This window comes from Aspergillus nidulans, chromosome III (assembly GCF_000011425.1).
Source record: "Aspergillus nidulans FGSC A4 chromosome III".
In the NCBI taxonomy this organism is placed as follows: Eukaryota; Fungi; Ascomycota; class Eurotiomycetes; order Eurotiales; family Aspergillaceae; genus Aspergillus; species Aspergillus nidulans.
The window spans coordinates 1571213-1598008 of NC_066259.1; the positions used below are offsets into that span (position 1 = coordinate 1571213).

Below are 26796 nucleotides of genomic sequence, written 5' to 3' on the forward strand. Positions count from 1 at the left end.
AGTGGGCGGTAACTGTTTACATACGGTCCCAAATAGGAAAAGTGTTGTTTTCTCAAAGGGGGGCCAAATCACATGATACACCGCCTCCCGCAACCGAACTATCAGCTGTTATCGCAAAGATCGATGAGCATCAACAGCTACAGAACTCGAGTTTGTGTTCACAATGGCCTCTTGGGAGGAATTTGACGCGATATTCTACTTCAATAAAAACTTCACATATGATGGCAAGGTTATTGAACAGATCCTCTCTAACCGCCGTGCGCTAGACAACCGACTCTTCGCCGACAGGTTACTTGAGCTGCTCGGTGTTCAAGCAGGTACTCTCTTGTCTGTTGGTTTCTGCATAGTTTCAATTGCTAATATCTCAAATTTTCAGTTACCAAGCTATATCCCCCAATTTCAAATTCTGACCTTCGTACCCTCATCCGCCACATTGTATCCTCTGAGCTCGATGCCCACCAGAAACAAAGCTTAATTTACTATATCCTAAAGGACTGCCGAGCTCCTAGCGATGTCGCTGCTCAATTTGCACGACGATGCCATCTACCAGAAAAGTACAGGTTGTTTATAGAGGGACTTTGGAACCTTGACCGACTGGAATTCAAGGTATTCATTTTTTATTTCCTTTTTCAGGACTGCCGTTTGTCAGACAGCAGGATGCTAATGAAGGCATAGCGCGCAATTGAGTATCTCAGCGAACCTTCCATTATCCCAACATTTCCTGATGAGATTCTTTACGCCCTTACCCTTTCGCATCTTCCCAGACATGACGACAGCCTCGTCATGGCCTACTATCTCACAGTCAACCCCCCTTTAACCTCGGAGAAAGCTCAGAGAGCGTTTATGGAAACACTGTGTCGTGCTAGCATTACAGAGGCTTTCTATTTCACCCGAAAACATCACGAGGCTCTCCGTCAAGCTTATCTTACACAGCTCATTGAGTTTGTCCATAGAACAGACGCAGGCCAGATGAGAAGCAGACGCGCTATGGAACTGATCGGTCTTCCTTTTGATGACCAAGAGGAGCAGTGGTTTGAGGATGCTTTGCTTCGTGGAAGCGCAAAAACACTGCATGGTGCGAAGGACACGGTAATGGCGCGGCGCCTCGCTACTGGGAAAGTAGCAGGGCTGTCTGCAGAGCTGGAATCTTTGGACGGAAAAAAGATAGATGGCTTGAATTGGGACTTGCTCAAGCAAAGCATGAAACCTCCTCTAAATTCAGCCGACAGAGGCCAATCCCAATGATAAATGAAATGAACAGTGAATGGTAATGATAGTGTTATTTGAAGCGGGCGTTGGCTGGGATTTTGCATTATCTTCTCGTGGACCATGTAATAAAGGCGCAAGGTGGTTTGAAATGTTACAGCTGTCAATTCTTGAGAGCAAGCAACTTTCCCATCTTTCGGGCCTCCATCACCAGTTTGCTTGAGCAAGAGGTATCATAATTGAAGGGCATGGGTTTGTTTGTATTGAAAACAATCGTGATAGTACTACAGAATAAGTCGTATTGAAATTACCGATATTTTACAATTGGCTCCAGCATTGCGCGCCCATGTGACGTACGTTACCGTCACATAAACCTATGAGCTCTTCAACATCGAAGGACTTTAATCAAGCCTCATTTTGAGAGGATCGCTGAGACTTTGACACTCACAAATATTGAAAGCATTGGAAGCATTGAAAGCATTGGATTTTAGTCTTTTTGAGATCTTGAATGGCCACAGACTCCAAAGTGAACTCTGAAGGAAATCCTCCGCCAGTGTAGCTTTGTGGCAGGTTGAGTGAATATGGTTGTCTGCACATATTTCCAACAAGGCCGATGCAAATTCGGAGGTAAGAGCTCTTAAATCCTACTAATTGCATAGATTTTTAATTGATTACTCCAGACCGTTGCAAGAATGAGCACCCTCGCTCACAACAGACATTCACTGGGGGCAACCGGTTTGGCGCGCTATCAGCAGGCGGCGGCTTCAACAGTATGCCCAATTCCCCCAGAGCACTTGGTTTCTTGAGTTTCCCCGCATGATATGAGCATTGTTATCCCGAAGTGGAGTGGTTTCGATTCTGTTGAGGGCTCCGCTATGCTCCCATGTTTCATCGAAATCACAGCATATGCTTAGAATAATAAGCGTTCGTGCTATGCCGTCCACTGTTACTGATACTTCTAAAGGTCGTGGCTTTTCAGGGCAAAATCAGCAATCAAAACAAGAGCCAGCAAAGTATGTACTATGGACCAACGATATTATTCTGTTTGAGCTAAAGTCATTACAGCTACGGCATAACCACGGCCGATATCAAGGCCGATTTGACTGCTGGCGAGGGAAGACCAATTTGGGTCTTCTCGTGTTATGGACCTGGAAAAAATGCTCCAAGACAACTGTTTGGAGGCCCGCAAAGAGAACAGAGCTTTGAAGAGCTCCGATTGCGGCACTACGAAGCTGCAGCAGCAGGGAACCCAGGCCCAGCAATACAAGAGGCTGAAAATATGTATAATGAGGCCGTGAACCAGATGGAAGTTGTCTTGAGGAACCTGAACGCAGCCTTGAAATATGTGGTCGACGGAGCCAACGAACATCCGAATAGGATCGATATCATCAAGGGCGACACAGGCTCCGGCGTGGGGCAGACATCAGCATTTGGACAATCTTCAACACCTGCATTTCAGGGCTCCGGTTTCACTCAACAAGCACCCAGTCGGCCCGCGTTCGGCCAGCCATCCTTTGGTCAGCCGTCTCTAGGACAGCCTTCTGGTTTCGGCCAACCGTCTTTCGGACAGCCTTCTGGCTTCGGGCAACCAAGCGCTCTAGGTGCATCGTCTGGGTTTGGTAAGCCGGCATTTGGTCAGCCCAGCCAACCCAGCTTTGGCAAGCCGAGCCTGGGCCAATCCGGTTTCGGTCAGCCATCGACGTTGGGAGGCTCTGGATTTGGCCAAGCCTCTGATACTGCATCACCGTTCTCCCAGATCTCGGCTACACCTGCCAGCGGCTTCGGCAATGCCTCCCCATTTGCACAAGCAGGTTCTGGCTTCGCCAATTCATCAACTGCCCCAGCGACGACAGGTGGCTTTGGCGTGCCTTCACAGCCAAATAATCCCTTCAGTCAGCCCTCGGCACCATTTGGCCAACCTGTCCAACCGACAAATCCCTCCCCGTTCGGTACAACAACCCAGCAGCCAGCGGCGGCACCATCATCAGCCTTCGGACAGCCCGCTGGTGGTTCAATCCAAATCTCTCAGCCTGCGTCCTCCGGGCCGGTAGGCGCTGGTCCACCTCCGTTTATAAGAATTGAGAACCCCAACGAACTCGCCCCTATTCCGCCTTTGAGCGGTCCAACAACACACAACCCTATGACGAAGAAGCTACAAACATGGAAGGGGCAGCCTGTGCAGTATATCGACGATGTGCCTTGCTACTTGCATCCGCAAGACCGCAAGACGTATGTTCGGATTTTCTTCCCTGATGGTCCCCCGGACGCTGCCAGTCTACGAGATGCACAGGCCGAACCGGATCAGTATACCCCAGAGGTTACGGAGCAGTATGAATTCTTCATCAAGAACGGGTATTTCAAGGATGGGCTTATCCCAAGAGTACCTCCTAAGACGGAATGGGTTAGTTTTGACTTCTAGAACTGAAAATCAAGGCATTAACCTCGGTTTGCACTATATTCTTTTATCTTTCTTTCTGTTAGCCGAGGGTGCACTGGCTTTGTAGAATACCAGATATAATGCGGTCAAGTGTTCTACTCTTCTCTACCAGGCTCTACAATAGTTAAGTCACAATACGAAAGCGATAGGAGCTATATATAGTATACGCTTTGCAACTCTTCCATTTTTATGACTGTTTTTAACGGGTATCGAAGTCGACCCAGCGTTGCTAGATCTTCTGCAAGCCCATCGACAACCACACCGTCATGAACCCAGCTAAGGGTTGATGCGGGCGCCAGTTCATTTCCCTCCTTCCAGAGTGGAATATGAACTATTTTAGGCGGCAATGGTAACCTCAACCTCAACACCAGCCTCGATGTTGATGATGATCTGCTTAACGGTCTCAGTGGGAGCGAGGAGGCTGTACTTTATGATTAGTATTGTTTCCATCATTCATTTTTCTCATGAAGCTCGTGGCTCCAGAGTAAGGGCCGGAGGTACATACTCGATGAGACGCTTGTGGATGCGCATCTCATACTTGTCCCAGGTCTTGGAACCCTCACCGTTGGGGGTCTTACGGGTGGAGATGTGCAGGGTCTTGGTGGGAAGACGGACGGGGCCCTTGACCTGAAGGGACTTGGAGCGGGCACGCTCGATCAGAGCAGCGCACACAGACTCGAGAGAGGCAACCTTGCGGGAGGTGAGGGTGATACGGATTTTGTGGACCTTCTATATGCAGGAAGACCGATTGTTAGCACAATAGAGTCGCAGTCGGCATTGACCAGCGCGACCACTTAGAGGAATTGACAACGTACAGGGCCCTCGCCGAAGTCCTTCTCCTGCTTGTAAGACATGTTGACGGTGAGTTGGTGAGTGAGACCGGGTTTGAGATGCTGAGGACCAGTTAGCTTGTGGTAGCGGGTGAATTGGATTGAGGAATGGACATACTGCAGATGAGGCTGGATGCCAATCAAGACCTGAACTTCGAGGCTCGGTAAGGTGATGATGGCCGTTAAGCTCAGGATGTTGCTGTCGATGTGGATGCGATCAAAAAATCGACTTTTTCTTGATTCGGCCAATTTCTTGTGCGGAGGGATTCTTGGCGCTCGCCTATCTGGAGCTAACTCGATTAGAGTAGCTTGGTAAGAATACCGTACCGTATCAATCTTCAGGCAAATGACTCTCACTCAGGACATTCCGCGGGGTGGACTGGAGCTGAGACATATACAAAGACGTACTTACACCTGGTTTCTTTATATTGGTATAAGCAGACTGCGGCCTTCAGTCAGGCTCTGGTGTCATTAAGGCGGGGTGCTGACTCGATACGAAGCCAGGCGGCACCACTACCATTTCGGACAGGTGGACTCTACCTGATTGACTCCGTCCTTGATTATACAACGAAGATGAATCATTATGACTGTGAAGGGAGATCGGATATGAAAGTGACGGCCTCATCCTCCATTTTCACAATTCTTGATACGCAATCTTACAGCTCCTCACCTTGAACCGTGTTCAACATGGCGACGTTACCGCCTTTAGCTCCACTTCCTCCGCCAGAGGTGCAGAGGTCCATACACTTGGGAGAATGGGAGCTCTACCTAGATGCATGGATCCTGTTGCTTGAAGCTCGTTTAGAGACTTCGGAGTCTGAGTTCAAGGCATCGGCGCTGAATGATGAATCTGCTGTACCTTTCTTGACATCATTCTACCACCAGCTCGCCGCATCTGGAGGCCATGCTTTTCAATCTGGAGAAAAGAGTCGAACATTAAGAAAACTCACCTTTCTCTTAACGAGGAGACTCGTTCTGGAGATCACTCCACCACCGTCGGAGCTTTTGGAATGGACTTACCTCAGTGAAATGGGGTGCTGCTATCCCTCAAGCTCGGCGCTGAAAGAGCTTCTGTCTGATGCCTGGAATAAGCATGAGAATGTGATCACGTCGAGTCTTGAGAAGGGAAAAGCCCAGATCATCGTACAACTATCCTCCACGAACTCCGATAGCATCTCCAGAGCCGTCTCCAATATCCGGCTGCTGACCATCTTGGTGTCTTCACTCCCAGACTGTGGGCATGTCCTCATGGCCGGCTCTGACTTTTTGGATATTCTTGCGGAAACATATCAGACGCATGAATCAGAGGACATTCGCAAGTCTCTGGTTGCCAATGTCTATGTTGGCTTAACCTCGTTATTGAAGGGCGCAAGGCCAAACCTTACTCTTTTGTTGGATCAATTATTTGGCCTAAAAGCCAGCATCGGCGTCGGCACGCCCAAAGTGAAGAGGGAGCCTACGCTCTTGTCAGACGTTATCTGCAGCTCAGATTTCCTATCCCGGCTCGAAAGATTTTTGGTCATGCAGCCCCAGAAACGGGGACAAGACCTCGTCTTAAGCCTCCGCGCATATCAAACTGATTCGAAACCATTCCATCACCGATATCAGAAACCAAAGAAACGAGTGAATAAAGGAAAAGGCCGAGCCTCGGATTTCCCTGTACCAGACGAGGTGCATGCTCATAGGATGTCTCTAGTCAGCCAAATTCAAGATCTCTTTCCCGACCTCGGCTCTGGCTATGTCGTGAGGCTGCTCGATCACTACGGCGACAACCCAGAAACAATCATCGCACACCTTCTCGATGCTTCCCTTCCGCCGGAACTTCAAGACCTAGACAAATCCGAACAACTTCCCCCTGTTCCAGCCACACAACGCGATCCCCTCCCTCCAAAGCCTACGCCTGCTTCGTTCTCACCCCCCGAGCCCCGCCGAAACGTCTTTGATAAAGACGTGGATCTCGCTGAATTGGCGCGTTCCGCTGATAACAAGACCATCCACTTCGGCCGCGCAAACCCCAGCCAAACAGCCGACGACATCCTAGCAGACCGCGGTAATCACGCCGCCAACAAAGCAGCCATCCTTTCTGCCCTCGCAGCCTTTGATTCCGATGACGACGAACGCGACGATACCTATGACGTCGCGGATGTCGGTGGCACCGTCGACGCCACAGACGACGGCACTGCAGAAGATCGTAAAAGCTCATCAACCGACGAATTCGATCTCACTCTCCTCCGCGCCTACAAGTCGACACCATCCCTGTTTGCACGTGATTCAGCAACGCGCCGATCCCAGCCCCGTAATGCTCTCAAGCGCGAGTCTGGTCTAACAGACGAAGCCATCGAGGGCTGGGCAGTCATGCTAAATCGTGATCCCAAACGACTTGCCATGTTGGAGAGTAAACTCGCTCTTTCAGCTGGTGGCGATGGAGGCGGGCTATCACAACCCGAAATACCATCAACATCATACCGCCGGCCAAAAGGTGATGCAGATTCTGAGAGTGCAACTGAAGGCGAGACACCGACGTCTCAAAGGCCAGGATGGAACGGCTCTGCGCGGGGCCGTGGGCGTGGGCGTGGCGGCCCTCGTGGAAGAGGACGAGGTGGTGGGAGCGGAGGAGGTCCGTCTGGAGACCAGAACTCAGCTGCTTCGCGACAGAGAAAAGAAGAGAATAAAGCGAGTCGGGCGAACCACAATCGACGACAGCAGCGGGCTAAGAAAGTCGCAAGAGCTGGAGGAATGGTTGGATAAGCCAATATCATGATATGTTCCTAGGGATTTCGTGCCACTGGCTATTATAATATATATGATGATACTCTACTTTCCTTAGCTGCTGCTTTCGGCGGCATCGGAACGCGGATGTTATAAACCCGCCCTAGTATCTTTGAACCAGTCCTGAAATGTGTAATGCCTCATCGCTATAAATGCATATGCGTTACGGACATGGTAATAAGATTCTATAGTCCCTCTTGGGAAAAGGCATCCAAGATATTGAATCGATCAGCTATATCAAAACATTATCATAAGGACATTATATGTACATGAACGCAGGATTTGCTGGCTAGCACGAAGCTGACGTGACCACTTACCACGGGCAGCATACTTGCTGCTATAGACCTAGTTTGGCGTACGTGAAAGGCCCAATATACCATAGATAACCAGTCAAAGGCAATGGCATAACTAGTCTAGTCTTACGAAGAACATGCCACAAGCGGTGGACTAATGGTGATTCGAGAAAACACCCTGTTGCGCACACGATTTCCTGCACTCTTCAAGGATACGAACTTGCTTCGCAATATCACCAAGTCTACCAATGACTTCTTTATTACCGTCCGTGAAAGTGAAGAGCGCATATGGAATCCCCGTGTCACGGCAGAACTCTAGAACAAGCTTCTGCGTGCGGCGCAAGTTGTGACGCGGAATGCGCGGGTATAGATGATGGATGGCCTGGAACTGAAGTCCGCCGTGGAAGAAGTCTAGCCAGGTCGGGCAGTCGACGTCCATGGTTGTGCGGAGCATCTTCTGGGGAAACGATTCCTGGACACCCAAGTCCGCAGTTGACATGGCGAAATGTGAGAGTGTAATCTGCACGTGGACAGGTGCAGTGACCATGTGAGAAATAAAAAGGAAGCTAAGACGGCTGCCCCAGGTAGGGATCGAGCAGTAGAGGACCCCGTAGCCGAACCAGATCCAAAAGAAAATTTGGCCAGCGATTTCAAACCAGCGGTGCCACCAGGCTGGCCCCTTTCGTGGTCCTTGGCCGAGGATAAGGTATTCCCAGCTTAGTCGGTATAGGTTGAAGCGGCCGAATAGGAGGATTGGGTAGTAAAGGTAATGCTGGTATTTGAGCATGAAATTGGAGAAGGCATCGAAGTACATGACGCGGTCATAGTATGTGCTTCGAAGGTTCATGAAAAAGCGATGGGAAATGGCGAAAAAAGGCATATGCTCGATATCTGGATCATGTTCGGGCTCGTTGGTTACGATATGATGCACATTGTGGCTCCTTTTCCACCATCCAAGGCTGAGTCCTCCCAGGAAGTCGGCAATAAGTATGCCAATTATGCTGTCCACTTGGTAGTTGTGCGTGATGGCAATATGACCTGCATCATGTGCACTGAAAACCAATTGGTGCCAGAAACATCCCAGAAAAACGGCAGAGACCGAGTACCACCCCAGGCGCAGGAAGAAGTATGACAAGCCAGCAAACAGAGTGTATCGACACGCCTCGATGAAGTATGAGAAATAGTTGCAATCGTACAATCCTTCCGCTTCGATCCGTTTGTTCAATTCGCGATATCTCCGTTTAATATCCTGCTGAGTTTTCGCATCTAGAGACGGATACTTGGCGGTGTCAAGGACGATTTCCTCCCGAGTGCGAGCGTCGAGGAAAAAGGGCTTTGGTTCGGATGATTCGCTAGCGGGGGTCGAGACTGAGGTTTCAGAGGACGCATACTGTCGACGAACTCCAGGAGCGGCGTCTACAGCATCGAAAATGGGCGACGGAGGCTGGGACTGGCCAGAAGTATCATCTTCCTCGCTGTCGGCGTTTTCGTCGTAGTGACGGAACTTCCCGCCCTGGATCGGAGGCAGAAAGTTCACCCACGGTCCTTGGATGCGGCCAATCTGGAAAGCTAGCATGCGCTGCCGAGCTTCTACGGAGTGTAGCCTAGTGCAGAACTCCATTAGCTGGCTATGAATTTGGCGGGTAGTCGGGGACGTACGCATTGATTTCGTCCGTAGCATCCTGACCGACCATATGCTTGATAGATTTGTCTCCTCCAGGATGAAACTTGATCCATGAGTCGACCTTGAGAACGCGGTCATCGAAGATGATAATATGTTTCCCAGCAGCGATTTGGCCTTCGATGTAGCGTCGGGACAGAAGCGCGTCTTTTGTATGGGATGCCATGGTGGCTGTCAAGCAATAACCAGTAAATCAGTAGTTACCTCATAGCATGCCGAATCAAAGGTGAAAAGAATAAAGCGACGGAATAAAAGTTTGAAAACGCTCAAGGACCTAGGCAGGAGCGCCAGATTAGAGAAGGTAGCTAGTGGTAAGTAGAAGGAGAAACGGACTAAGCGGGGAGACTTGAAACAACGTGCGGTCGAGGATCAGACGACGATCCATCCTCCATCATTCCACTCTCCTCTCCCACCTTGCCGCAACGAGTTATACAAAGCTCCATCTCCTTTTTAGCGTCCTTGTCCTTGCCTTTTCCTCTCCTTTCTCTCCTTCATTAATTTCTCATCATACGATTCATCATGGCCTCCCTCGAGGTAAACTAAACCCGCCGACCCAATATTCCTTAGCCTCGGTCTGACTTTGTAGGATTCGCTCTCCCCGCTGATTCAGAAATGGCTTGAGTGGGACCAGGTTCGCAGAATATTTCCCGTGTGCTTAGCTCTTGACAGTCAGCTAATATCGACCAGGATCCCACCACCCGCTCGGAAATCGAGCAGCTTCGGGACACTAGGCAAGCCGCAGAGCTAGAGAAACGCCTGCGGAAGCGTGAGCATCGCTCAGACACGTACCTGAGCGCTCACTAACATGGAATAGGCATCCAGTTTGGCACGGCCGGTTTGCGCGGCCGCATGGCTGCTGGGTTTTCATGCATGAATTCTCTAACAGTCATCCAGGCGTCGCAGGGTTTGGCCAAGTACTTGCGGGAAAACCATGGCGACTTTGTACATTGCGGGGTGGTCATCGGTCATGATGCCCGCCACAACTCAGCAAGATTCGCGGTTCTGGCCGCGAATGCTTTTATTGCCCAGGAGATTCCAGTTTGGTTCTATTCAGGGCCGGCCGTTACTCCGGCCGTGCCCTTTGGCGTGACCGACATGCGTGCCCTTGCAGGTGTCATGGTCACAGCGAGTCATGTAAGTAAGCTCATCATTGGTACCGGAGCTCCGGGCTGACTATGCAACAGAACCCAGCCCAAGATAATGGTAAGCTTACCGAGACTGCTGATTGTTCCTCCTGCTAACGGTCCCAGGCTACAAAGTGTCTGGTTCCACCTTCCAGCGTTTTTATTTTTCTCCTAACATCGTTCAGTTATTTCAAGAATGGCTGCCAAATTAACTCCCCTATGGACAGAGAGATCTCCGAATCAATTGAGCGGAATCTAGAGCCATGGCCCAACGCCTGGACTGAGTCACCAACCGGCAAATACTTCAATCCCAAAACTTATGAAGAGCTGCTTCCACGTTACACCACTCGAGTCTGGCATTACTCTGTACGTGATCGCTCTCTTGGTCGGGGGAAAACTAATTGTCATAGAAATCCACCGTTCAAAACTGGAGGTACCCAAAGCCATTTGTTTACACCCCTTTGCATGGCGTCGGAGGACTGGTGCTTCCCGCCCTGTGCCGCTCATTAGGCATCACGGATTTCACGACAGTAAAGGAGCAGGCGGAACCAGACCCTGACTTCCCAACGTTACCCTTCCCAAATCCGGAGGAAAACGGAGCGCTAGATCTTGCAGTTGAGACGGCTGACCGGGAAGGTAAATCTCTTATCATTGCTAACGATCCAGATGCCGATCGATTTGCTGCAGCCGAGAAAGTCGAGTACGTATATCTTCGCTATGCCATGGTTGAGGACGAACTAACATAAGCAGCGGCAAATGGTTTTTCTTCACTGGTAATCATATGGGAGCTCTTTTGGCGTCTCATCTATTCGATTCGCTCGAGAATATTGATACTGACACGCGAGTTGCTGTTCTGAATTCCGCCGTTTCCTCCACAATGCTTGAGAAAATGGCAAGGGCTAAGAATATCTACTTTGAAGAATCCCTCACAGGCTTCAAGTGGATGGGAAATACATCTCGCAAACTGGAGGAGTCAGGATACTACGTTACCTTTGCATTTGAGGAGGCTCTCGGTTATATGTTCCCGGAGGTTTGCTACGACAAGGACGGGATTACGGCGGCTATGATCTTCCTCTCCGCCCAAGCCAGATGGGCCACGCAAGGTCTCACCCCTTACACTAAACTGCAACAATTATTCGCCGAATTCGGACACCATGAGACGCTTAACAATTACTTCCGCTCGCCGAATCCAGAGACAAGCATGGCGCTATTCGACGCGATTAGAGCTGGTCAGTTCAGATCAGAAATGAAGCTGGGGCCGTTCAAAATCCTTCGATGGCGAGATATGACAGAGGGTTATGATTCCGGCACGGAAGACAAGACACCCCGGCTTCCCGCTGATAAGAGCAGTCAGATGCTGACCCTGTGGCTTGATCGGGACGTACGGTTCACAATTCGCGCATCAGGCACCGAAGCCAAGGTTAAATGTAAGTTTCTCACGGTGGAGCACACCCAGGGGCCAGTTCTAACAACGCATCTGCAGTCTACATTGAGAGCTGTGGCTCGTCTAAGCAACAAGCCATCGACGCTGTCTGTGATACCCTCCGGGCAGTCGTCAAGGAATGGATCCAGCCTTTTGCCCCGTCATTGACCTATAGCAAGCAACTTCCCACATCATCTGGATACACTCTTCAGCTTGATTAGGGTTTCTCTTTGAGAATAATGATGCGTTGCTGGTTTCATAGCATGCCTTCTGAAAGAAATTGATTCTAGACAGAAAATGAAAGTCTATAATCCCTCTTCCTCCCATTGAAACTATCCTTACGGAATCCTACATGAACACTTTGCCCGACAAGTGCAATCAAGGATATACCCAGGTCAATCAAGCAAACCGCATCCACGTTGCACAGCATCAGCAGTAATGGGTATTTTTGCATTGCCCCTATTCGTAATGAAAGAAATACGTCAGTGAACGATGCGTAGAGTTCCACTCTTTCACCTCCGTCCCTCAAAATCCCCTCCCCTGCCATTCACTCTACATTGCTTAGCCAATCTATTGCCTTTATGACAGTCTGTTGTCCCTGTTGGCACCAATACAAAAACCTCAGCCAGAGCCCCGAACGCGAGGCGCCAACATAGAACCGCCCTGCCGGGCCCTCCTATTTCAAACAGTCAAGCTGAATCTGAGCTAGACACAGACATAGGCGCTGAAAATATATACACATTTTCACTGACAGCACTATCTCTCTACCTACGCCATCAACACCACAGCCAAGACTCCACCTGCCAATGCATCAACGCAGCCATAGTCGAGGCCGATGCCGTCGTCCAAGGCGGGTAGAGTTCACCGAGAGAAGGTGAGTATACCTTTCATTCTTCGAACGGCCTACCTCCCTATCCGCAAACCTCAAAGGCTAACCTAACCTATTCAACATGTCTAGATGGTCAAGCAATGAATGCAGACCCCCGTATCCGCATCTTCAGGCTCATTCCCACTCCCAGAGGCAAACTCACTCTCACAGTCATCCCCAAAAACAGTCCCATATCACTCCTCACGCGTGCCCCACGCCTTACTCCCACGATTGCTATACCTGCTTCAAGTCTTCAACACGCGACTGCGACTGCGAAGATTACGAGCTCGACCGATGCGGGGATGGATGCCAACTCCAGTCTCGATGCCAGTTACAGGATAATGTCCATACACATTGCATGTCTGGTGCAGCAAACGTGAAATTGACAGCCACCGCAGCTGCGATGGCTGGCCCTGGGGGCGGGGCGTATGCGCATGCTGCGGCGCATGGGGATCGTGTTACGCATGGGCATGGGCATGGACAAGCGCAAGAGAGCCAGGACCGGAGGTATGAACGTCAAGATCATGTGCGGGTAGAAGGGTGTGGAGGGAGATGTATTCAGATTCATGATAGTTGTGATCGTGGTGGTGAATGCGGGGGTCATTGTGGACATGGACATAGGCAGGAGCAGGAGATCCACTGTTGTGTTTCTGTTGGTCCGGCTGGGATGCGTCATAATGGGCGGGTTTGTGCATCAGATTGTGAAGGAGAAATGGGCGAAAGTTGGCATCGGGATGAATATGCGTATGGGCCTCCGTTGCCGCCTAGTCTTCTGAATGTTAGACGGGGAGGCCGATGTTTTAGATAGCGAGAATATTGTTCTGGACGGTAGACGCTTGTCATCGGGAAAAAAACAAAGTTCTCTATGATCGATTTAAGTCTTTTATTCATAACTTAATACAGGGCAGCCAACATAGGAAAATATGATGAGGTCAATGCTACACGGATATTGCTAGCATGGCTAGACTAGAGGTTACAAGATTGTCGGTATATGATGGGGGGAAACTGTTTAGAAGTGGATGGCCTTGGAGTAGGTGGCCATGGCAGCCTCCTTGAAGGCTTCGGCGAGGGTAGGGTGGGCGTGGCATGTCCGGGCGATATCTTCGCAGGAAGCGCCGTACTCAACGGCGAGGGTGGCCTCAGCAATCATCTCACCGGCGTTGGGGCCAATGATGTGCACACCGAGGATGCGGTCAGTCTCGGCATCGGCGATGAATTTGACCTGACCCTCAGTCTCGAGGTTGGTCTTAGCGCGGGAGTTGGCGCTGAAGGGGAAGGTGCCGACACGGTACTTGATGCCGGCAGCCTTGACCTCCTGCTCGTTCTGGCCAACCCAGGCGACTTCAGGGTGGGTGTACATGACGCTGGGGATGGCGCCGTAGACACGGTACTTGATGTCGGCAGCCTTGACCTCCTGACCCCCACGCGGGCCCCTGCGACTTTACGGTGGGTGTACATGACCCTTCCTAGGGCCCCGTAGTTGACGTGACCAACTCCCTTGGTGATGTACTCGATAGCGGCAACAGCCTCCTCCTCGGCCTTGTGGGCCAGCATAGGACCAAAGGTGCAGTCACCAATGACACGGATGTGGCTGACCTTGGTGCGGTACTCCTGATCGATAACCAGACGGCCCCGCTCGTCCTTCTCAATACCGGCGTTCTCGAGTCCAAGACCCTCAGTGTATGGTCTGCGGCCGATGGCGACAAGAACAACATCAGCATCCAAAGTCTCCTCCTTGCCGCCCTTGGCAGACTCGACGCTGAGAGCAACAGTAGCACCGCTGTCGTCACCCTTGGTAACCTTGGTGCCGGTCTTGAACTTAATGCCCTGCTTCTGCAGGATCTTCTGGGCCTGCTTGGCGATGTCGGCGTCCATGCCGGGACCACCGATCTGGTTGAGGAATTCGACGACGGTGACCTCAGAACCGAGGCGAGACCAGACAGAGGCCTACATTATCAGTACTAGAAGGACTATAGCGGAGAGGGAGCATACCATCTCCAGACCAATAATACCACCACCAATGACGACCATCTTCTTAGGAACTTCCTTCAGAGATAGAGCACCAGTGCTGGTGATGATTCTCTTCTCATCAATGTTTAGGCCGGGGAAAGGAGTAGCCTCACTTCCAGTGGCAATGATAATGTTCTTTCCGCGGAGAGTCTGCTCTCCACCCTCGAGCAGGTTGACCTTGACGGTGTGCTCGTCAACGAGCGCACCGGTACCCTTGACGTAGTCGACGCCGTTCTTCTTGAACAAAAACTCAATACCCTTGGTCAATCCCTCGACGGAGGTGTCCTTGGCCGCCATCATCTGCTCGAGGTTCAACTTGACGTCACCAACCTCGATACCGCGCTTTTTCGTGTCGTGGAGAATCTGATGGTAGAGGTGGGAGTTGTTGAGGAGCGATTTTGAAGGGATACAGCCAACGTTGAGACAGGTACCTCCAAGACGGCCACGCTTCTCGATACACGCGGTCTGTATTGGAAAGAGACGAATTAGCGGATATTCAACAGGGTCGATTGCGAGTAGAATGTCGGTCAAAAACGCACCTTCAGACCCTCCTGACCGGCTTTGATGGCAGCAACGTATCCAGCGACACCACCACCGATAATAACAACATCATGTTCACCTATGCCGAACGCATCACCCCGTTAGCCGTGCTCTTTCGGAAGCCCGGCCTACCTGCCCAGCGGATGTTCAGGTTCTGGGAATGTTCAACATACCGGATTCTGAGGCGTAGCCGCGAGTAGTTCGGAGGATAGGGAAATAAGGAGCGGGAACAATGTGCGAGGGAACGGGACGAGCAGAGCGGACAGCAGCCCGCGGTGTCGTCCGGGGCAGAAGACTCCGGAACATGGCGAGAGGGGCGACGGAGCGGAAAGAAGAGATTCAAAGGAATTAGAAGGATCTAAAGCAAACGATCCTCCAGGTAAGCAAGTTAGGAGGAAAGGTAGAGAAACGGTTGGGGTGGTGAATCGTGATCGCGGAAAAAGGATGTTGGAGCTTGAAAAGCGCTGAGGTTCAAGATGCCAGCAGAAGCTGACGGGCCGGTATCGATACCGTTATGTTCGCGTAATCATGCAACAACGCTTCGTGTTCATTCAATCCAGCAGATAAGTGCTTCTACAGTATACTGATTGAGCTGTAGAAAATGCATCTGATCCTGAATATGGTGCTATATGGTCTATCTTAGAATCGTCGTTGATGCTATCTACGAGACAGAAGATCCGTTGGTATGTAACGTCTCTTACAATGATACTCTGTACCCGGCCAAGCGGAACTCCCCGTCGAGTGGATAAGAATAAACCCAATCGGGAAAGCTGCCCAGCTTCAATTTCAGTTGTTGAGGCACTTTCCAGTGAGAACATTCCAGTCTGCCTCTGGTTGCAGACTGAGAGATTATACACTGCACCAATAAAAGGTCCTTCAGCACTGTGCGGTCCGCAGCCGTGGGTATCCGCGGGTAACGCAAAACATTATTACCGTAGAATGGCTATCATCGGCGTCTATCCTCGGGATCGGACCCTGGGCCTTCGAGACTCGTTCATTCGCGGGGTATAGCACTGGTAGTAAAGCTTCTTAGGCATCTTCACAAAAGCAGCCAAGGTAATTCTGTGAAGTCGCTGATGAAGTCGCTGTCCTGGTCAAAATATATATGTTAACACGACCCATTGGCCAACCTCTGCCATATACGGCGGGTCGCTTTGATAATACCCAAAACTCGCGAAAGGAGATGCTTTGAGACTCGCCTGCCACAGAAAACAAAGCTCACATCCCCTCTGTAGGATTTCCTTGATTGAAATACAGGTATGCAGGTAGCCAATCCAGCGTCTTAGATATCTTTCGGCGAAGCTCCAGCATCCTAACCTGCGAAGCCTAGTTCCTGGGCTAATTCAATACTCGTGAAGCTGTCAAATTTGTGTTGACGTAGTCAATCCCATTGTTCCCCGTATGGGCGATTTCGAAAGAGATGCGAGTCCTGCAAAATGCAAGAGCTGAAACCCACCGTCTTTTGTCTGGGCCTGCTCTTGTTCTGATGAAAACGGTCATCCGTGGAAAAAACTCGGCTCTGCCAGGAGCAATGTTACCGACCCGAATCTCCATCTGTTTGCAGTCATGGTTGGTCGTCCTATTCTCTCAATAGCCGGTTAGTATATGTTCGATGAGGTCCTCCGGCGCGCTCGCACATTGCTCATGAAGGGCTCAGTTTCTGGCAGAGAATGCAAGTTGCTTCTTAAGCAATGACGGAAGGCAAGAGTAACACTGGCGCAGAGCATAAGTGTCGACGCAGGGTCTTGCGGCTAACAAGGATCGAACGTCTTAACAATCGGTTAGAATATACAGCAGGCTCTTGCGACTAATGCCTCTACCAACGAAGAACTCTGCGTCCCGTATGAGCACCGCAGAGGACTTGGCCCTTGCGTCGTGCGTGCCGTGATATCCGCCTAACCAAGAGACGCTGATGCCACACTCTGAAAGGCTGGTCGTCACACGCCTCTCTCCTATTAGGTCGATATGTTTAGGCATGACGGCAAGAAGCAAATATGACTGCTCTCAGCTACGTGGAAAACCTGCGGACGATCGTTCGGCTAATAACAAAAATACTTGCCTTAAACGAAAACATCAAGCTGTTAGTGACGACAGCTTGGCGACTCCCGGAAGGACCTGCCGGGCGACGGACAGAATAAACAGTCTCAAATGGTTGGTTTTAGCGATGAGGGCGCTAGGCTTGTTAGAGAAGCGAGATAGACGAAGAAGGGACAGAGCCTGCCGGGTAGGTTTATTGAAGATGAAGACTTCACCAAGCCATGTGGAGGCCGGGGTTGACATAATCTTGTTACTTCTGAAAGATATCAGGGATGCCGAATATCTTCGATCTAGATTCTGGCCAAGTACGGACAACCGAAAAGGCTGACTTGCGGACACCGCCTTCTTTGAACTGGCGTAAAATTGTGGATGCAATTATGTCGATGACATACTATTCAGAGAATGTTCTTTCCCGACTAGGAAGGGAAGTCGGAGTTATTCCGTTGGAGACCACAACCCCAGGCTCTCCCCACAGTCCACAAAAACCCCATTCGCAAAGCCATGGAGAGGTGGGCACAGACCGTCTGAACCACTCGGTCGAGGTTCACCAATCAATTTCATTCTCTCAATGTTCCTGGTCCCTACCGCGGGAATTTAGCCGGGCAGCCCGTCTAAATGACCCCAAACAACCGTCGGATTGCCGATGATGGGCTTATCATCGGCGTCGCGCGGCGATATATCCCGTCCGTTATCCCCAGTCTTCAGGTTGTCGCGGCCGACTGTGGGGTTTTTTACACTCCGTTCATCGTCACTCTTGCCAGAAACGTAACCTCATTCGTCTGGATCAGGTCTCCATTGCTCCCTCCCGGCTTTGATTCGGCTCGTCAGTGAGGTCGATGTGCAGTCCTCAGGCCAGCATAAGTAGTCCTGTAACCCCACACGTACCCTCACTTTTTTTCCCCCCTTGCGAGCGAGCTTTATTGTAGTGGCAGATTGAGCTTCTAATATCTTCATTGTTGATACCCAACGCCCATCATGAGTGATCAAATATCCTCGTGGAATGTCGTCCACAAGTTCGAAAAGCGCGGCCTTCTCATCGCCATTAACTGCGTGGCTGCCCTGTCAATCCTTTTCTTTGGATATGACCAGGGTATGATGTCTGGAGTGAACAACTCCAAGGACTATATCGATCTCATGGGGTTTGGCTATACGGAGATGAAGGATGGCCACCCTTCCCCCGTGGTGACCAACAGTCTGCTCCAAGGCGGCATCGTCAGTGTCTATTATTTAGGTACGCTCTTCGGTGCGCTGGTTGGCGGTTGGACTGGAGACAAGGTTGGTAGAATCAAGACGATTGCCTTCGGCTCAGTCTGGGCCATGTTTGGGGCCGCTCTACAGTGCTCAGCCCAGAACCACGACTGGATGATCTGCGGTTAGCCGTCTTGCCCGATCCCTGTGTTTTTGTGACTTTTCTAGCTGACTTAGGTAGCGCGATTTATAAACGGAATTGGAACCGGAATACTCAACGCGATTGTTCCCGTATGGGCGACCGAGACTGCAGAACACACGAGTCGTGGCCAGTTCATTGCAATCGAGTTCACACTGAACATCTTCGGTGTCGTGCTCGCATATTGGCTTGAATTGTAAGCAATAGAAGAAGCCAACTTGGACCATGCACTAACGATCATACAGCGGCCTGTCTTTCATCGATAACGGCGCATCGCCCTTCCGCTGGCGCTTCCCGATCGCGTTCCAAATCATCTTCTTGCTCGTTCTATTCGCCGCCGTTTGGTTCTTCCCGGAATCCCCACGTTGGTTGGTGAAGGTTGGTCGGGAGCAGGAGGCTCGGTATATTCTGGGTAGGCTGCGTGGCAGCAGCGGTGAAGATGCCATCCGGGCCGAGGCCGAGTTCCAGGATATTCTCAGCGTCGCGGAGGCAGAGAGGTCCATGGGCCACAGCACGTCTTACCTGGCTATGCTTTTCGGATACAAGACCGGGAAGTTGCATCTTGGCCGCCGGGTTCAACTTGTGGTATGGCTACAGATCATGCAGGAGTGGGTTGGTATTGCCGGTGTTGACTGTTTGTACGTCGCCCTTGAGATAATGTCGGGCCCAGGCTAATGGTTCTGCAGATGCCCCGACTATTTTCAGCATTGCAGGATTCGATTCCATGAAGAGTCAATGGATCAGCGGTTTAAACAACGTCTTTTACATGGTATGTCGTCCTTCTCTGGGCTTGGTACAGGCACATGCTAACAGAACAGTTTGCTACTATGATCTGTGTCTTTACTCTCGACCGAATCGGCCGTCGGTGGACTTTGTACTGGGGAGCTGCAGCCCAAGGAATCGCCATGTTCCTTGCTGGGGGTTTCTCACGTGTTTCGATCGACGCACGAGATGCGGGCAACATGGCGCGAGCTGAATCATTCGGTGCTGCTGCAGCGTCCATGGTTTTTGTATTCACCGCGGTCTTCGGAGCCACCTGGCTCACAGTGCCTTGGATCTATCCTGCGGAGATTTATCCATTAGCCGTCCGTGCAAAGGGTAATGCCTGGGGTGTTGTCGGCTGGAGTATTGGAAACGGATGGTTGGTGAGTGGTCGTGACCAAATTACAAATTTCTAAGCACGCACTAAACTATAGCTCTACAGACCCTCCTCTGCCCTGTGATGTTTGAAGCCATCGGGGAGAAGACCCTCTACGTATTCGCTGCCAGCAACGTGATCGCGATTCCAATGGTCTGGGCATTATACCCAGAGAGTAACCAGCGGACGCTAGAGGATATGGACCTGCTATTCGCTGCTGATACGCCTTGGGTGTGGGATGCAGAGAAGACATTTGCCCGCCTCAAGGCTGAGAACCCCGGGTTTATTGAGACCGCCGCGCGGAAGAATAGCGTGCTGGATGAGGAGGCTGCCAAGTCGGTGACTCTGGCGCATCGTGAAACTGTCGCTTGACAAGTTAAGATGAGATACCTTGTGATAGAGCAGGTGTAATTCAAGATAGCACCTCAAGAGAAATTATTATATAAAAGGCCATAATCGTAATTTGCCTTTGGTTTAGCCCTAGTATAACTAGTTTGATCATTGAGATTGAACTGCCTTCATTCTGCATAGTATGCAGACATAGGACATAGACAAAGCGAGAGTGCCAGAGAGTTCTGTACATGCGCTTACAGGAGGTAGAAGAGGCTTATGCGGGGAAATCCGAGCAATCCCCGCATCACGTTTTACCGGCCGGGCCAGATCGTGGCTAGTGCATTTGTACCAGCCACATACCCAAAACCTCGATACGTGGTGTATCCGGTCCCTAGTTAATCCGGGCCGTTTCCAGCTCCCAACACCAAAAGCACAGCTGGCATTAGTAGTATCACCACCCACGCTATCTCGACTTTCAACCTGCCACTCCTCCCTTTCGATCAATCCTTGTCTTTAGATCTCTCCACGTCCTGTCTACAGTGTTAATTTAGTCATAATTCGCCATCATGTCCGAACAAGTACAGGAATTGCTCAACATCCCTCAGGAGTTCCTTCGCGATGGAATGCAGTTTGTGAACCGCAGTCAGAAGCGTATGCATAGCCTTTTCTCTCTCATTTTATCTGTTTCAACTCCCTGGATCGTGTTTCTCTTTGCTCAAAAGATGAATGCTGACCACAAACAGCCGACAAGCGCGAGTTCATCAAAATCAGCCAGGCCGTTGGCACCGGATTCCTGATTATGGGGTTTATTGGCTACATTGTTAAGCTGAGTATGCTTCCCTGTTCTGTTCAAGTTTTCTGGTCAAAAATCTTTCATAGTTGAGTAAACGCGACTGACCCGTGTAGTCCACATTCCTGTGAACAATGTCCTTGTCGGTGGCGCTTAAATTTAATCCTGAACCTCATTGCTGTTGAACGGATACCGGAAGTCGATTCGAACTGTGTCCGGGCTCGATGAAATGAACATAAACAAACCGGCCCGTCAGTGAAGGAATAATGGAGAAGAGAGAATGAAACTTATACCCACGTCGCACCACATCCCATGTTTCGCGTGCATTGTGCAGTCCGACATTGCGGCAGTTCGCGCATGCTCAACGGGGCAGATCGGTCGTCGTAAATTTTGGGAGCCGAGAATGAGATTTGCGGCATTGCATTCGCATATTACTACTTGATCAGGGGTGGCGTTAATGTTGTTTCTGTAACTGGATCCTATCTTCTTGTTTGTCCTTAATATATCCAACTCAATCCACGGCCCCAGTCAACACTGGCATCTTTTGCCGCAGAACCCCTCGTGCATTACCCTGTGTCTAGTATTTTCGCCATGCTTTTACCCCGGTCCTTGTAGTAAGCATTGCTGGTCATTATGACCTGGTGAAGGCTTGCGCTGCGCTGAAACGGCCTCAAAGCGAGTCTGAGATTGACTTGCATCCGAGTTGAGTGAAAACTGTCTGGCTGCCAGTCCGGTTATGAGTCCTCGATCGACTCGTCATTCAGGGGTACTTGTAGGAGTACGGTCTATGTTGAAACCAGCCTACAACCCGTGGACTTAGTGTCTCGAAGTCGGAATGAACAGGTCCAGCATCGGTGACTGGAGCATTGTTACAGGAGAGGGAGCGCAACAAAACCCCATAAGGTCCCTACCGACGCCTCCAGGACTCAACTGGCTCAGAGAGACTTGGCCTGCGAACCTGATCTACCTTCATGTCAACTCCTAAGTGAGTTCAGATAACGATTGATATGCTCTACGGGTTGAGCCAGACTTGACCGTCAACTTTCAAGTACTGTCTATCTCATTCATTCATTAGTTCATTCATCCATGTCTCTGCACATTTTAACAGGAACTGCCCATTATTCTGAATCATCCTTCATTGCCCGCTTGGAACAAAGGGCCTGACTTTGCCAACCACCGATCAGACCACGCCACCGTCACACGCCTAGCGCTGCAAGGCTGGGCACCCTGTAAGCAACCAACCAATACTACTGTTCAAATTACTCTGCAGCAGCAAACAAGTTTGGGAGGCCCTGCCTCAGACCCAAAACAGAAATACACTAGAGCGCGCTCAGAAGGCCGGATAGATCCTTCTGCGCCCCATGTGCAATTTTGGTTGCACAAATGTAATGTGTAAGCAAGGAGCAAGGGACCACCTGCCAACATCAGCTCTGGGGTACAACCGAACTGATATCCATTGGATGAGGCCCCTAACTTCTCCGACGAAGTACTTTAGCTACGCGAGCAGGTTATGGGTTTGATTCAACATGAACTGCCTCAGATTGACCGGACTATACCCAAAGCGTCATCCCGTCAAGCAAAGCACGTTAAACAAGCCGAAGAGCTTCCAATTTTACCTTTCGGAGAAAAGCAACATCGGCAAAAGATCCCCGGGGCTCTAGAGATCCATCAGCTGGTTGAAGATGAAATGCAACTCCCCATTCTCGTCCGGGGTCAGGCTGTTGTACAAATGGCATGCAAAGCCACACGGGTTGGCGCAGGACTGTCGGAAGCATCGCAAGTGAAGACGTCCAAAAATTCCATGCAAGTAGAGACAGGCCGCCATGCTTAACAACCAAGAACGGTAGTTGGCCTGATTCAAAGTTTACCGGTATGGCTGTCATCTGCTGGCCATTGTTCTCGGCAGGACCAATAACTGTATCATCGACGGACGGGTCGAGCAAGCTATCGACACGCATATCATAATTGTATTGGGACTCCAGCGAGGGCCTCAATTTGGACATCACATCCTTGAGGACAGCCCTGGCTCTGGGTATACGCGCGGCGGCAATGCACCACCGAAACCAGCTGCAGCGAAGCCTACCTGTGCGGCGTTTATGGCCACAGCATCGGCAACAGAATAATAGCAATGAACGGCGCTGGACCTGCTTACCCAGCGGATATACGGCCGTGGTGGCACCGAATGCTTCACAAGTCTTCATCATGCATTTGGGCAGTTCGCTGTAGCAGGTCTGACGTACAATGGAGGTCTTTCTCAGAGCCGGCTGCTGCAGCTATCACCGCATCACTTCCAGCCCGCGTCATCACGTCCGTTCGATGGATCTGGGGTGCTTACTTTCCTCTGGAGGTGTATCATTCGCTCCTGGCCATGGTGTGTGTGGGATCCTGTGTATAGGGACCCGGGAAAGTGGCAGCCTCTCCTTAGAGCCAATTGAAGACGTACAACGAGCGACGATTCTGGAATCGATGTTGGTATCGTTACCGGCCTCCACTTACGTATTCTATGCGGCTTGTTTCTAGGCGATTGATGCAAGTGTGGCCAGACTCAGCCTTGGAGACGGCCGTCGCTTGCTTGCTTCCAGAGTCTTGTTTTCACGATCTTGGGACTCTCCAACTCCCTGGTCGCTGGTCGCTTGGGCGTGTGCGGGTAACGCCCGGATGTGGACGCGCGGAGTAGCGAATCAGTAGTAACCGCCTTCACGGGTAAGGCGTGCCGGCACGCATCTAGGGAAGAGATCGACGATTCAACCTCGCTGGGGTAAGTAGGTTGGGCCTGTTCGGTATATGATGTCACATTATCTGCTTTTGATATATTCACCTAGACTGCCGGCCAATTGAGTACTTCGCATGATACGCTAAACATACATGAAATCTGGAGCAATAACTCGATTATACTCCTAGAGTATTTCAGGCATCCAACCACAATCGAACCACAATCGCCCAGGAAGTCAAGAGATTTGCATTTTGGAGTCTTAGCAGGGAAGCCCACAAGTCAGTGCTGATACCACACTTTTTTGACACTCACAGCCGCGCTTGGCGGCCCACCAGCAACTCCACTCTGCTAGAGGGTCAGAGACTCAAGGCTGGGATTGTTCGAGTAGGCGAGTCTCATCAACTCATGCCTTCGAGGAAATGTTCATCTCGTACCAGTAAGAGAGGAAAATGCCTCATACCTGGTCCTGTTGACAGTTGGGGCAGATGAGCCGCATGACACGTGATGAGGGCTCGCTAACGCACACTATCCTCTTAACTATAGCCATTGTTTCATACATCATTGGCTAAACTTGCTCATGTCATACAAATCCCAAGACGATGGACATGTATTCAGACTCCGATATTTGCAAGAAACCAGGCGCACAAGATGCCGAGCTGACTAAGCCCGCCGTTCTCTTCCTATCAGGCCAATCTATCCTCGCTGAAAGCACGCCTTCCACTCTACTCTATCGTATACACGTTGACATTAAGTCCACCCCAAACAAGGAGTCAACCGTTCATTCGCCAGACTGGAGGGAGATGCATCCGCGCCTGAGCTTGAGGGCACAACATCAAAGCGCCAACGACATCGGCGTCTATTCTACCTCGTCCATCCTGCAAATGCACAATACCGCACCGATATTCCTGCTCAGTAGTACATTACGTCGCCGGTGCCCGAACTAACCGTAGGTAACATTCGGCTAGAGACCTTCGAGACCCGGCTTCAGCGGCCCTCCTTCAGAGCGCTGTTGAGCGCGGGTAAAACAGCCTCGGATACGCCGTTGTTCAACGAGGAGATACAGCAGCTTGTCCTGTTTGATATTTGCCCGAATTGGAGCCTCAAGGCTGGTTGCAACCGGGGCTCGGGTACAAATGAAACGACTTCAAAGGCGAGCAGATGGTTATTGAAAGGAAAGAAGACGGCAAGTATAAGTTGTCTGTTACGAGGGAGATATCGCAAGAGATGAGGGATGCATCGGTCGCTACGTGGCTGTTGAGGCTTTGGCACAATACGGCCGAGAATAAACAAGCTAGAAGGGAATGTAAGTGAATATCAAAGTCTAAGTCCTGGTGCTATCAAGCCCTTGCGCTGTGCTCGTCTGCTAACTTTGCTCCAAGTTCTTAAAAGCATGACCTCACCAGAAGCGTATAGAGAAAACGTCAATCCATATATTAAGAGGCAGTGCTATATTATGTGCACAGCTATTTCCCTAAGAGATCGCCACACCGCAAGGACCCTATAGAGCCAGCAGTACTTGGTCTGCTGTCTGGGCAAATCCTAGTAGGCATTCCTCAGTAGAACCGACAGATCTAAGCCAAAGTAACTAGACAAATTGGGCAACTGACTTGCTTTTTGTATAATTTTAAATTTTAGTTTTATTGATCTTTTCTTCCATTGAGAGTGTCCTTTGATAGAGGCCGGATCTGTATCAACTATAAAATACCTTTGTACCGTAATAATGAATGACCGTGCGGCGTGTTTCTGGCCCCAAAACAGCGATGTGCATCTATAGCCGACCTCTTACAAGACACGATCAACACTGAAACGGTTTAAAAGACACGTCACCCTACCGGAAATCAATTCCTGCAGCTGGTAGTGATGGAGATTGTACCTCAGTTCTCTCTTCTCAGTTCAAGGCTTCCAATCCCATTAACCTCAAGCACCACTATGATAGAGTACTGAGACGAGAAGCCAGCGAAAGCCCGCCTCGACATGCTACAGTCAGCTGCAGATCTCTTCAGCTCTAACCGTCACGGCAGAAACAATGACCCTGTTGTGTTCTAGGATGGGTAATGGCTTGGCCGAGGCTGATACATACAAAGTATGTTTACGCACAGCTGGCAAATGACGGGTCAGGGAACAGCTCTGTTGATGAAAAGCAGCAAGCCCAAGCATTGATCAAACTCGTTCAAACTCAAGATGATCTGTTAGAGTCCTGGACGAGCTACTTCTCCTGGTTTGAAAGAAGGCGTTAGTACCGAGCGATGTACCGTATAGAGTAAACAGGGCGAGACTCTAATGACAGTGGCCGATGGGGCAGGCATCGCTTGATTGGGTGGTGCGTGTGCGAAGAACGCAGGGACGTGCAGACAACGCCAGTCCCACATGTACTCTGGATACTTCAAACCCTACTGGGGGACCAGAAAATCGACAAGAGGCAGGAGTACGAAGCTGTTCCAGTGGACCAAGTCAGTTTATTGATCTTGAATTGACAAATCAAAATTTGTCGTCTGAGACTCAGAGCCTGTGATGATCCGTCAATAATTCATTTAAAAAGACTGCCATCGACTTATCTGAATCTCCTACTCCCATCACCACACCAGTCCCCACAACACCATGATCAGCGACAGCCGGAGGTCCAGATCCACACTCCAGAGTCCAGAGTCCACAAAGAACCAGATCATGATGCCATTTCCAACCCGGCCAACTGCAGACGCGGTCCAACCATGCAAACCAACAATCCCACCTCACACAATGAAAGAAACCAACACCGACCAGAGCCCAGATGCAAGTGCAGTCCTGAAACAAACCCAATCCCAGACTCAAATCCTAGCAAAGAAAGTAATCCAACACCCTGCCTTAACGCCTTTCCGCAAGTCCCTCTACCTGGCTCTCCTGCAGATCCCGCCGGGTCAATGGACAACCTACGCTGCGCTGGCCAAGCACACAAACTCCAGCGCTAGGGCGGTTGGGACGGCAATGCGACTCAATCCGTTTGCGCCGGGGGTGCCCTGTCATCGGGTTCTGGCCAGTGATGGAACGCTGGGTGGGTACATGGGAACGCCGTCTGCATCGGTCTCGGCGCGATCAAAGGGCTCCGGGAAGGGAATTGAAAAGGGAGGTAATCTGGAGAGGAAGAGGAGGATGCTTGAAGAGGAGGGGGTGAAGTTCGACTTGAAGGGACGCGTTATAGGGACGGCTTTTGTCGCGTTTCGTTCTTAATGAGAAGCTTCTA

At 50.6% G+C, this 26796-nt stretch overlaps 10 protein-coding genes across 10 annotated transcripts, besides 3 other annotated features; 7 read left to right on the top strand and 3 right to left on the bottom strand.

Annotated features, from left to right (window-relative positions):
- Positions 1 to 14013: part of a sequence feature (contig 1.79 190..209053(-1)) that runs on past the window's edge.
- ANIA_04596 (protein elys) lies at positions 164 to 1245 on the top strand (the record flags this gene model as incomplete). Its single annotated transcript, XM_657108.1, has 3 exons — positions 164 to 317; positions 377 to 606; positions 676 to 1245. The coding sequence occupies 3 exons, from the start codon at positions 164 to 166 to the stop codon at positions 1243 to 1245; spliced, it is 954 nt and encodes a 317-aa protein (XP_662200.1).
- Positions 1788 to 3625, top strand: ANIA_04595 (FG-nucleoporin nup42; the record flags this gene model as incomplete). The annotated part of the gene is made up of 4 exons (XM_657107.1): positions 1788 to 1833; positions 1887 to 1976; positions 2171 to 2219; positions 2272 to 3625. 4 exons carry the CDS (start codon positions 1788 to 1790, stop codon positions 3623 to 3625), a joined length of 1539 nt encoding a protein of 512 aa, XP_662199.1.
- On the bottom strand, positions 3803 to 4678 carry S10a (40S ribosomal protein uS10). Its single transcript, XM_657106.2, has 4 exons — positions 4592 to 4678; positions 4459 to 4536; positions 4149 to 4372; positions 3803 to 4064 (listed from the first exon to the last, which is right to left on the bottom strand). Exons 2-4 carry the CDS (start codon positions 4495 to 4497, stop codon positions 3980 to 3982), a joined length of 348 nt encoding a protein of 115 aa, XP_662198.1. The 5' UTR covers positions 4498 to 4536; positions 4592 to 4678; the 3' UTR covers positions 3803 to 3979.
- Positions 5161 to 7221, top strand: ANIA_04593 (ASCC2 family CUE domain-containing protein; the record flags this gene model as incomplete). The annotated part of the gene is made up of 1 exon (XM_657105.1): positions 5161 to 7221. The coding sequence occupies one exon, from the start codon at positions 5161 to 5163 to the stop codon at positions 7219 to 7221; it is 2061 nt and encodes a 686-aa protein (XP_662197.1).
- On the bottom strand, positions 7690 to 9495 carry ANIA_04592 (fatty acid desaturase; the record flags this gene model as incomplete). Its single annotated transcript, XM_657104.2, has 2 exons — positions 9195 to 9495; positions 7690 to 9139 (listed from the first exon to the last, which is right to left on the bottom strand). The coding sequence occupies exons 1-2, from the start codon at positions 9380 to 9382 to the stop codon at positions 7690 to 7692; spliced, it is 1638 nt and encodes a 545-aa protein (XP_662196.2). The 5' UTR covers positions 9383 to 9495.
- ANIA_04591 (phosphoribomutase PRM15) lies at positions 9736 to 12088 on the top strand (the record flags this gene model as incomplete). The annotated part of the gene is made up of 8 exons (XM_050611688.1): positions 9736 to 9750; positions 9803 to 9847; positions 9886 to 9982; positions 10031 to 10350; positions 10467 to 10706; positions 10751 to 11040; positions 11091 to 11767; positions 11824 to 12088. 8 exons carry the CDS (start codon positions 9736 to 9738, stop codon positions 11982 to 11984), a joined length of 1845 nt encoding a protein of 614 aa, XP_050467687.1. The 3' UTR covers positions 11985 to 12088.
- Positions 14014 to 18073: a sequence feature (contig 1.238 585..4644(-1)).
- Positions 18074 to 26796: part of a sequence feature (contig 1.78 659..353456(-1)) that runs on past the window's edge.
- On the top strand, positions 18194 to 20182 carry ANIA_04590 (putative MFS monosaccharide transporter; the record flags this gene model as incomplete). The annotated part of the gene is made up of 6 exons (XM_657102.2): positions 18194 to 18590; positions 18648 to 18801; positions 18851 to 19243; positions 19292 to 19374; positions 19419 to 19750; positions 19810 to 20182. The coding sequence occupies 6 exons, from the start codon at positions 18194 to 18196 to the stop codon at positions 20113 to 20115; spliced, it is 1665 nt and encodes a 554-aa protein (XP_662194.1). The 3' UTR covers positions 20116 to 20182.
- ANIA_04589 (translocon subunit SSS1) lies at positions 20575 to 21390 on the top strand. The gene is made up of 3 exons (XM_657101.2): positions 20575 to 20727; positions 20820 to 20906; positions 20983 to 21390. The coding sequence occupies exons 1-3, from the start codon at positions 20643 to 20645 to the stop codon at positions 21021 to 21023; spliced, it is 213 nt and encodes a 70-aa protein (XP_662193.1). The 5' UTR covers positions 20575 to 20642; the 3' UTR covers positions 21024 to 21390.
- ANIA_04588 (uncharacterized protein) lies at positions 22453 to 23170 on the bottom strand (the record flags this gene model as incomplete). The annotated part of the gene is made up of 2 exons (XM_657100.1): positions 22453 to 22949; positions 23107 to 23170. 2 exons carry the CDS (start codon positions 23168 to 23170, stop codon positions 22453 to 22455), a joined length of 561 nt encoding a protein of 186 aa, XP_662192.1.
- On the top strand, positions 25606 to 26783 carry ANIA_04587 (MGMT family protein; the record flags this gene model as incomplete). Its single annotated transcript, XM_657099.1, has 3 exons — positions 25606 to 25662; positions 25985 to 26029; positions 26382 to 26783. 3 exons carry the CDS (start codon positions 25606 to 25608, stop codon positions 26781 to 26783), a joined length of 504 nt encoding a protein of 167 aa, XP_662191.1.

Coding starts and splice junctions, on each gene's coding strand:
- S10a (XM_657106.2), bottom strand. CDS start 4,497: ATGTCTTACAAGCAGGAGAAGGACTTCGGCGAGGGCCCT. Junction 4,373..4,458: donor AGGACTTCGGCGAGGGCCCT/GTACGTTGTCAA, acceptor TCCTGCATATAG/AAGGTCCACAAAATCCGTAT. Junction 4,065..4,148: donor ATCCACAAGCGTCTCATCGA/GTATGTACCTCC, acceptor CATAAAGTACAG/CCTCCTCGCTCCCACTGAGA.
- ANIA_04589 (XM_657101.2), top strand. CDS start 20,643: ATGTCCGAACAAGTACAGGAATTGCTCAACATCCCTCAGGAGTTCCTT. Junction 20,728..20,819: donor TGTGAACCGCAGTCAGAAGC/GTATGCATAGCC, acceptor GACCACAAACAG/CCGACAAGCGCGAGTTCATC. Junction 20,907..20,982: donor TGGCTACATTGTTAAGCTGA/GTATGCTTCCCT, acceptor TGACCCGTGTAG/TCCACATTCCTGTGAACAAT.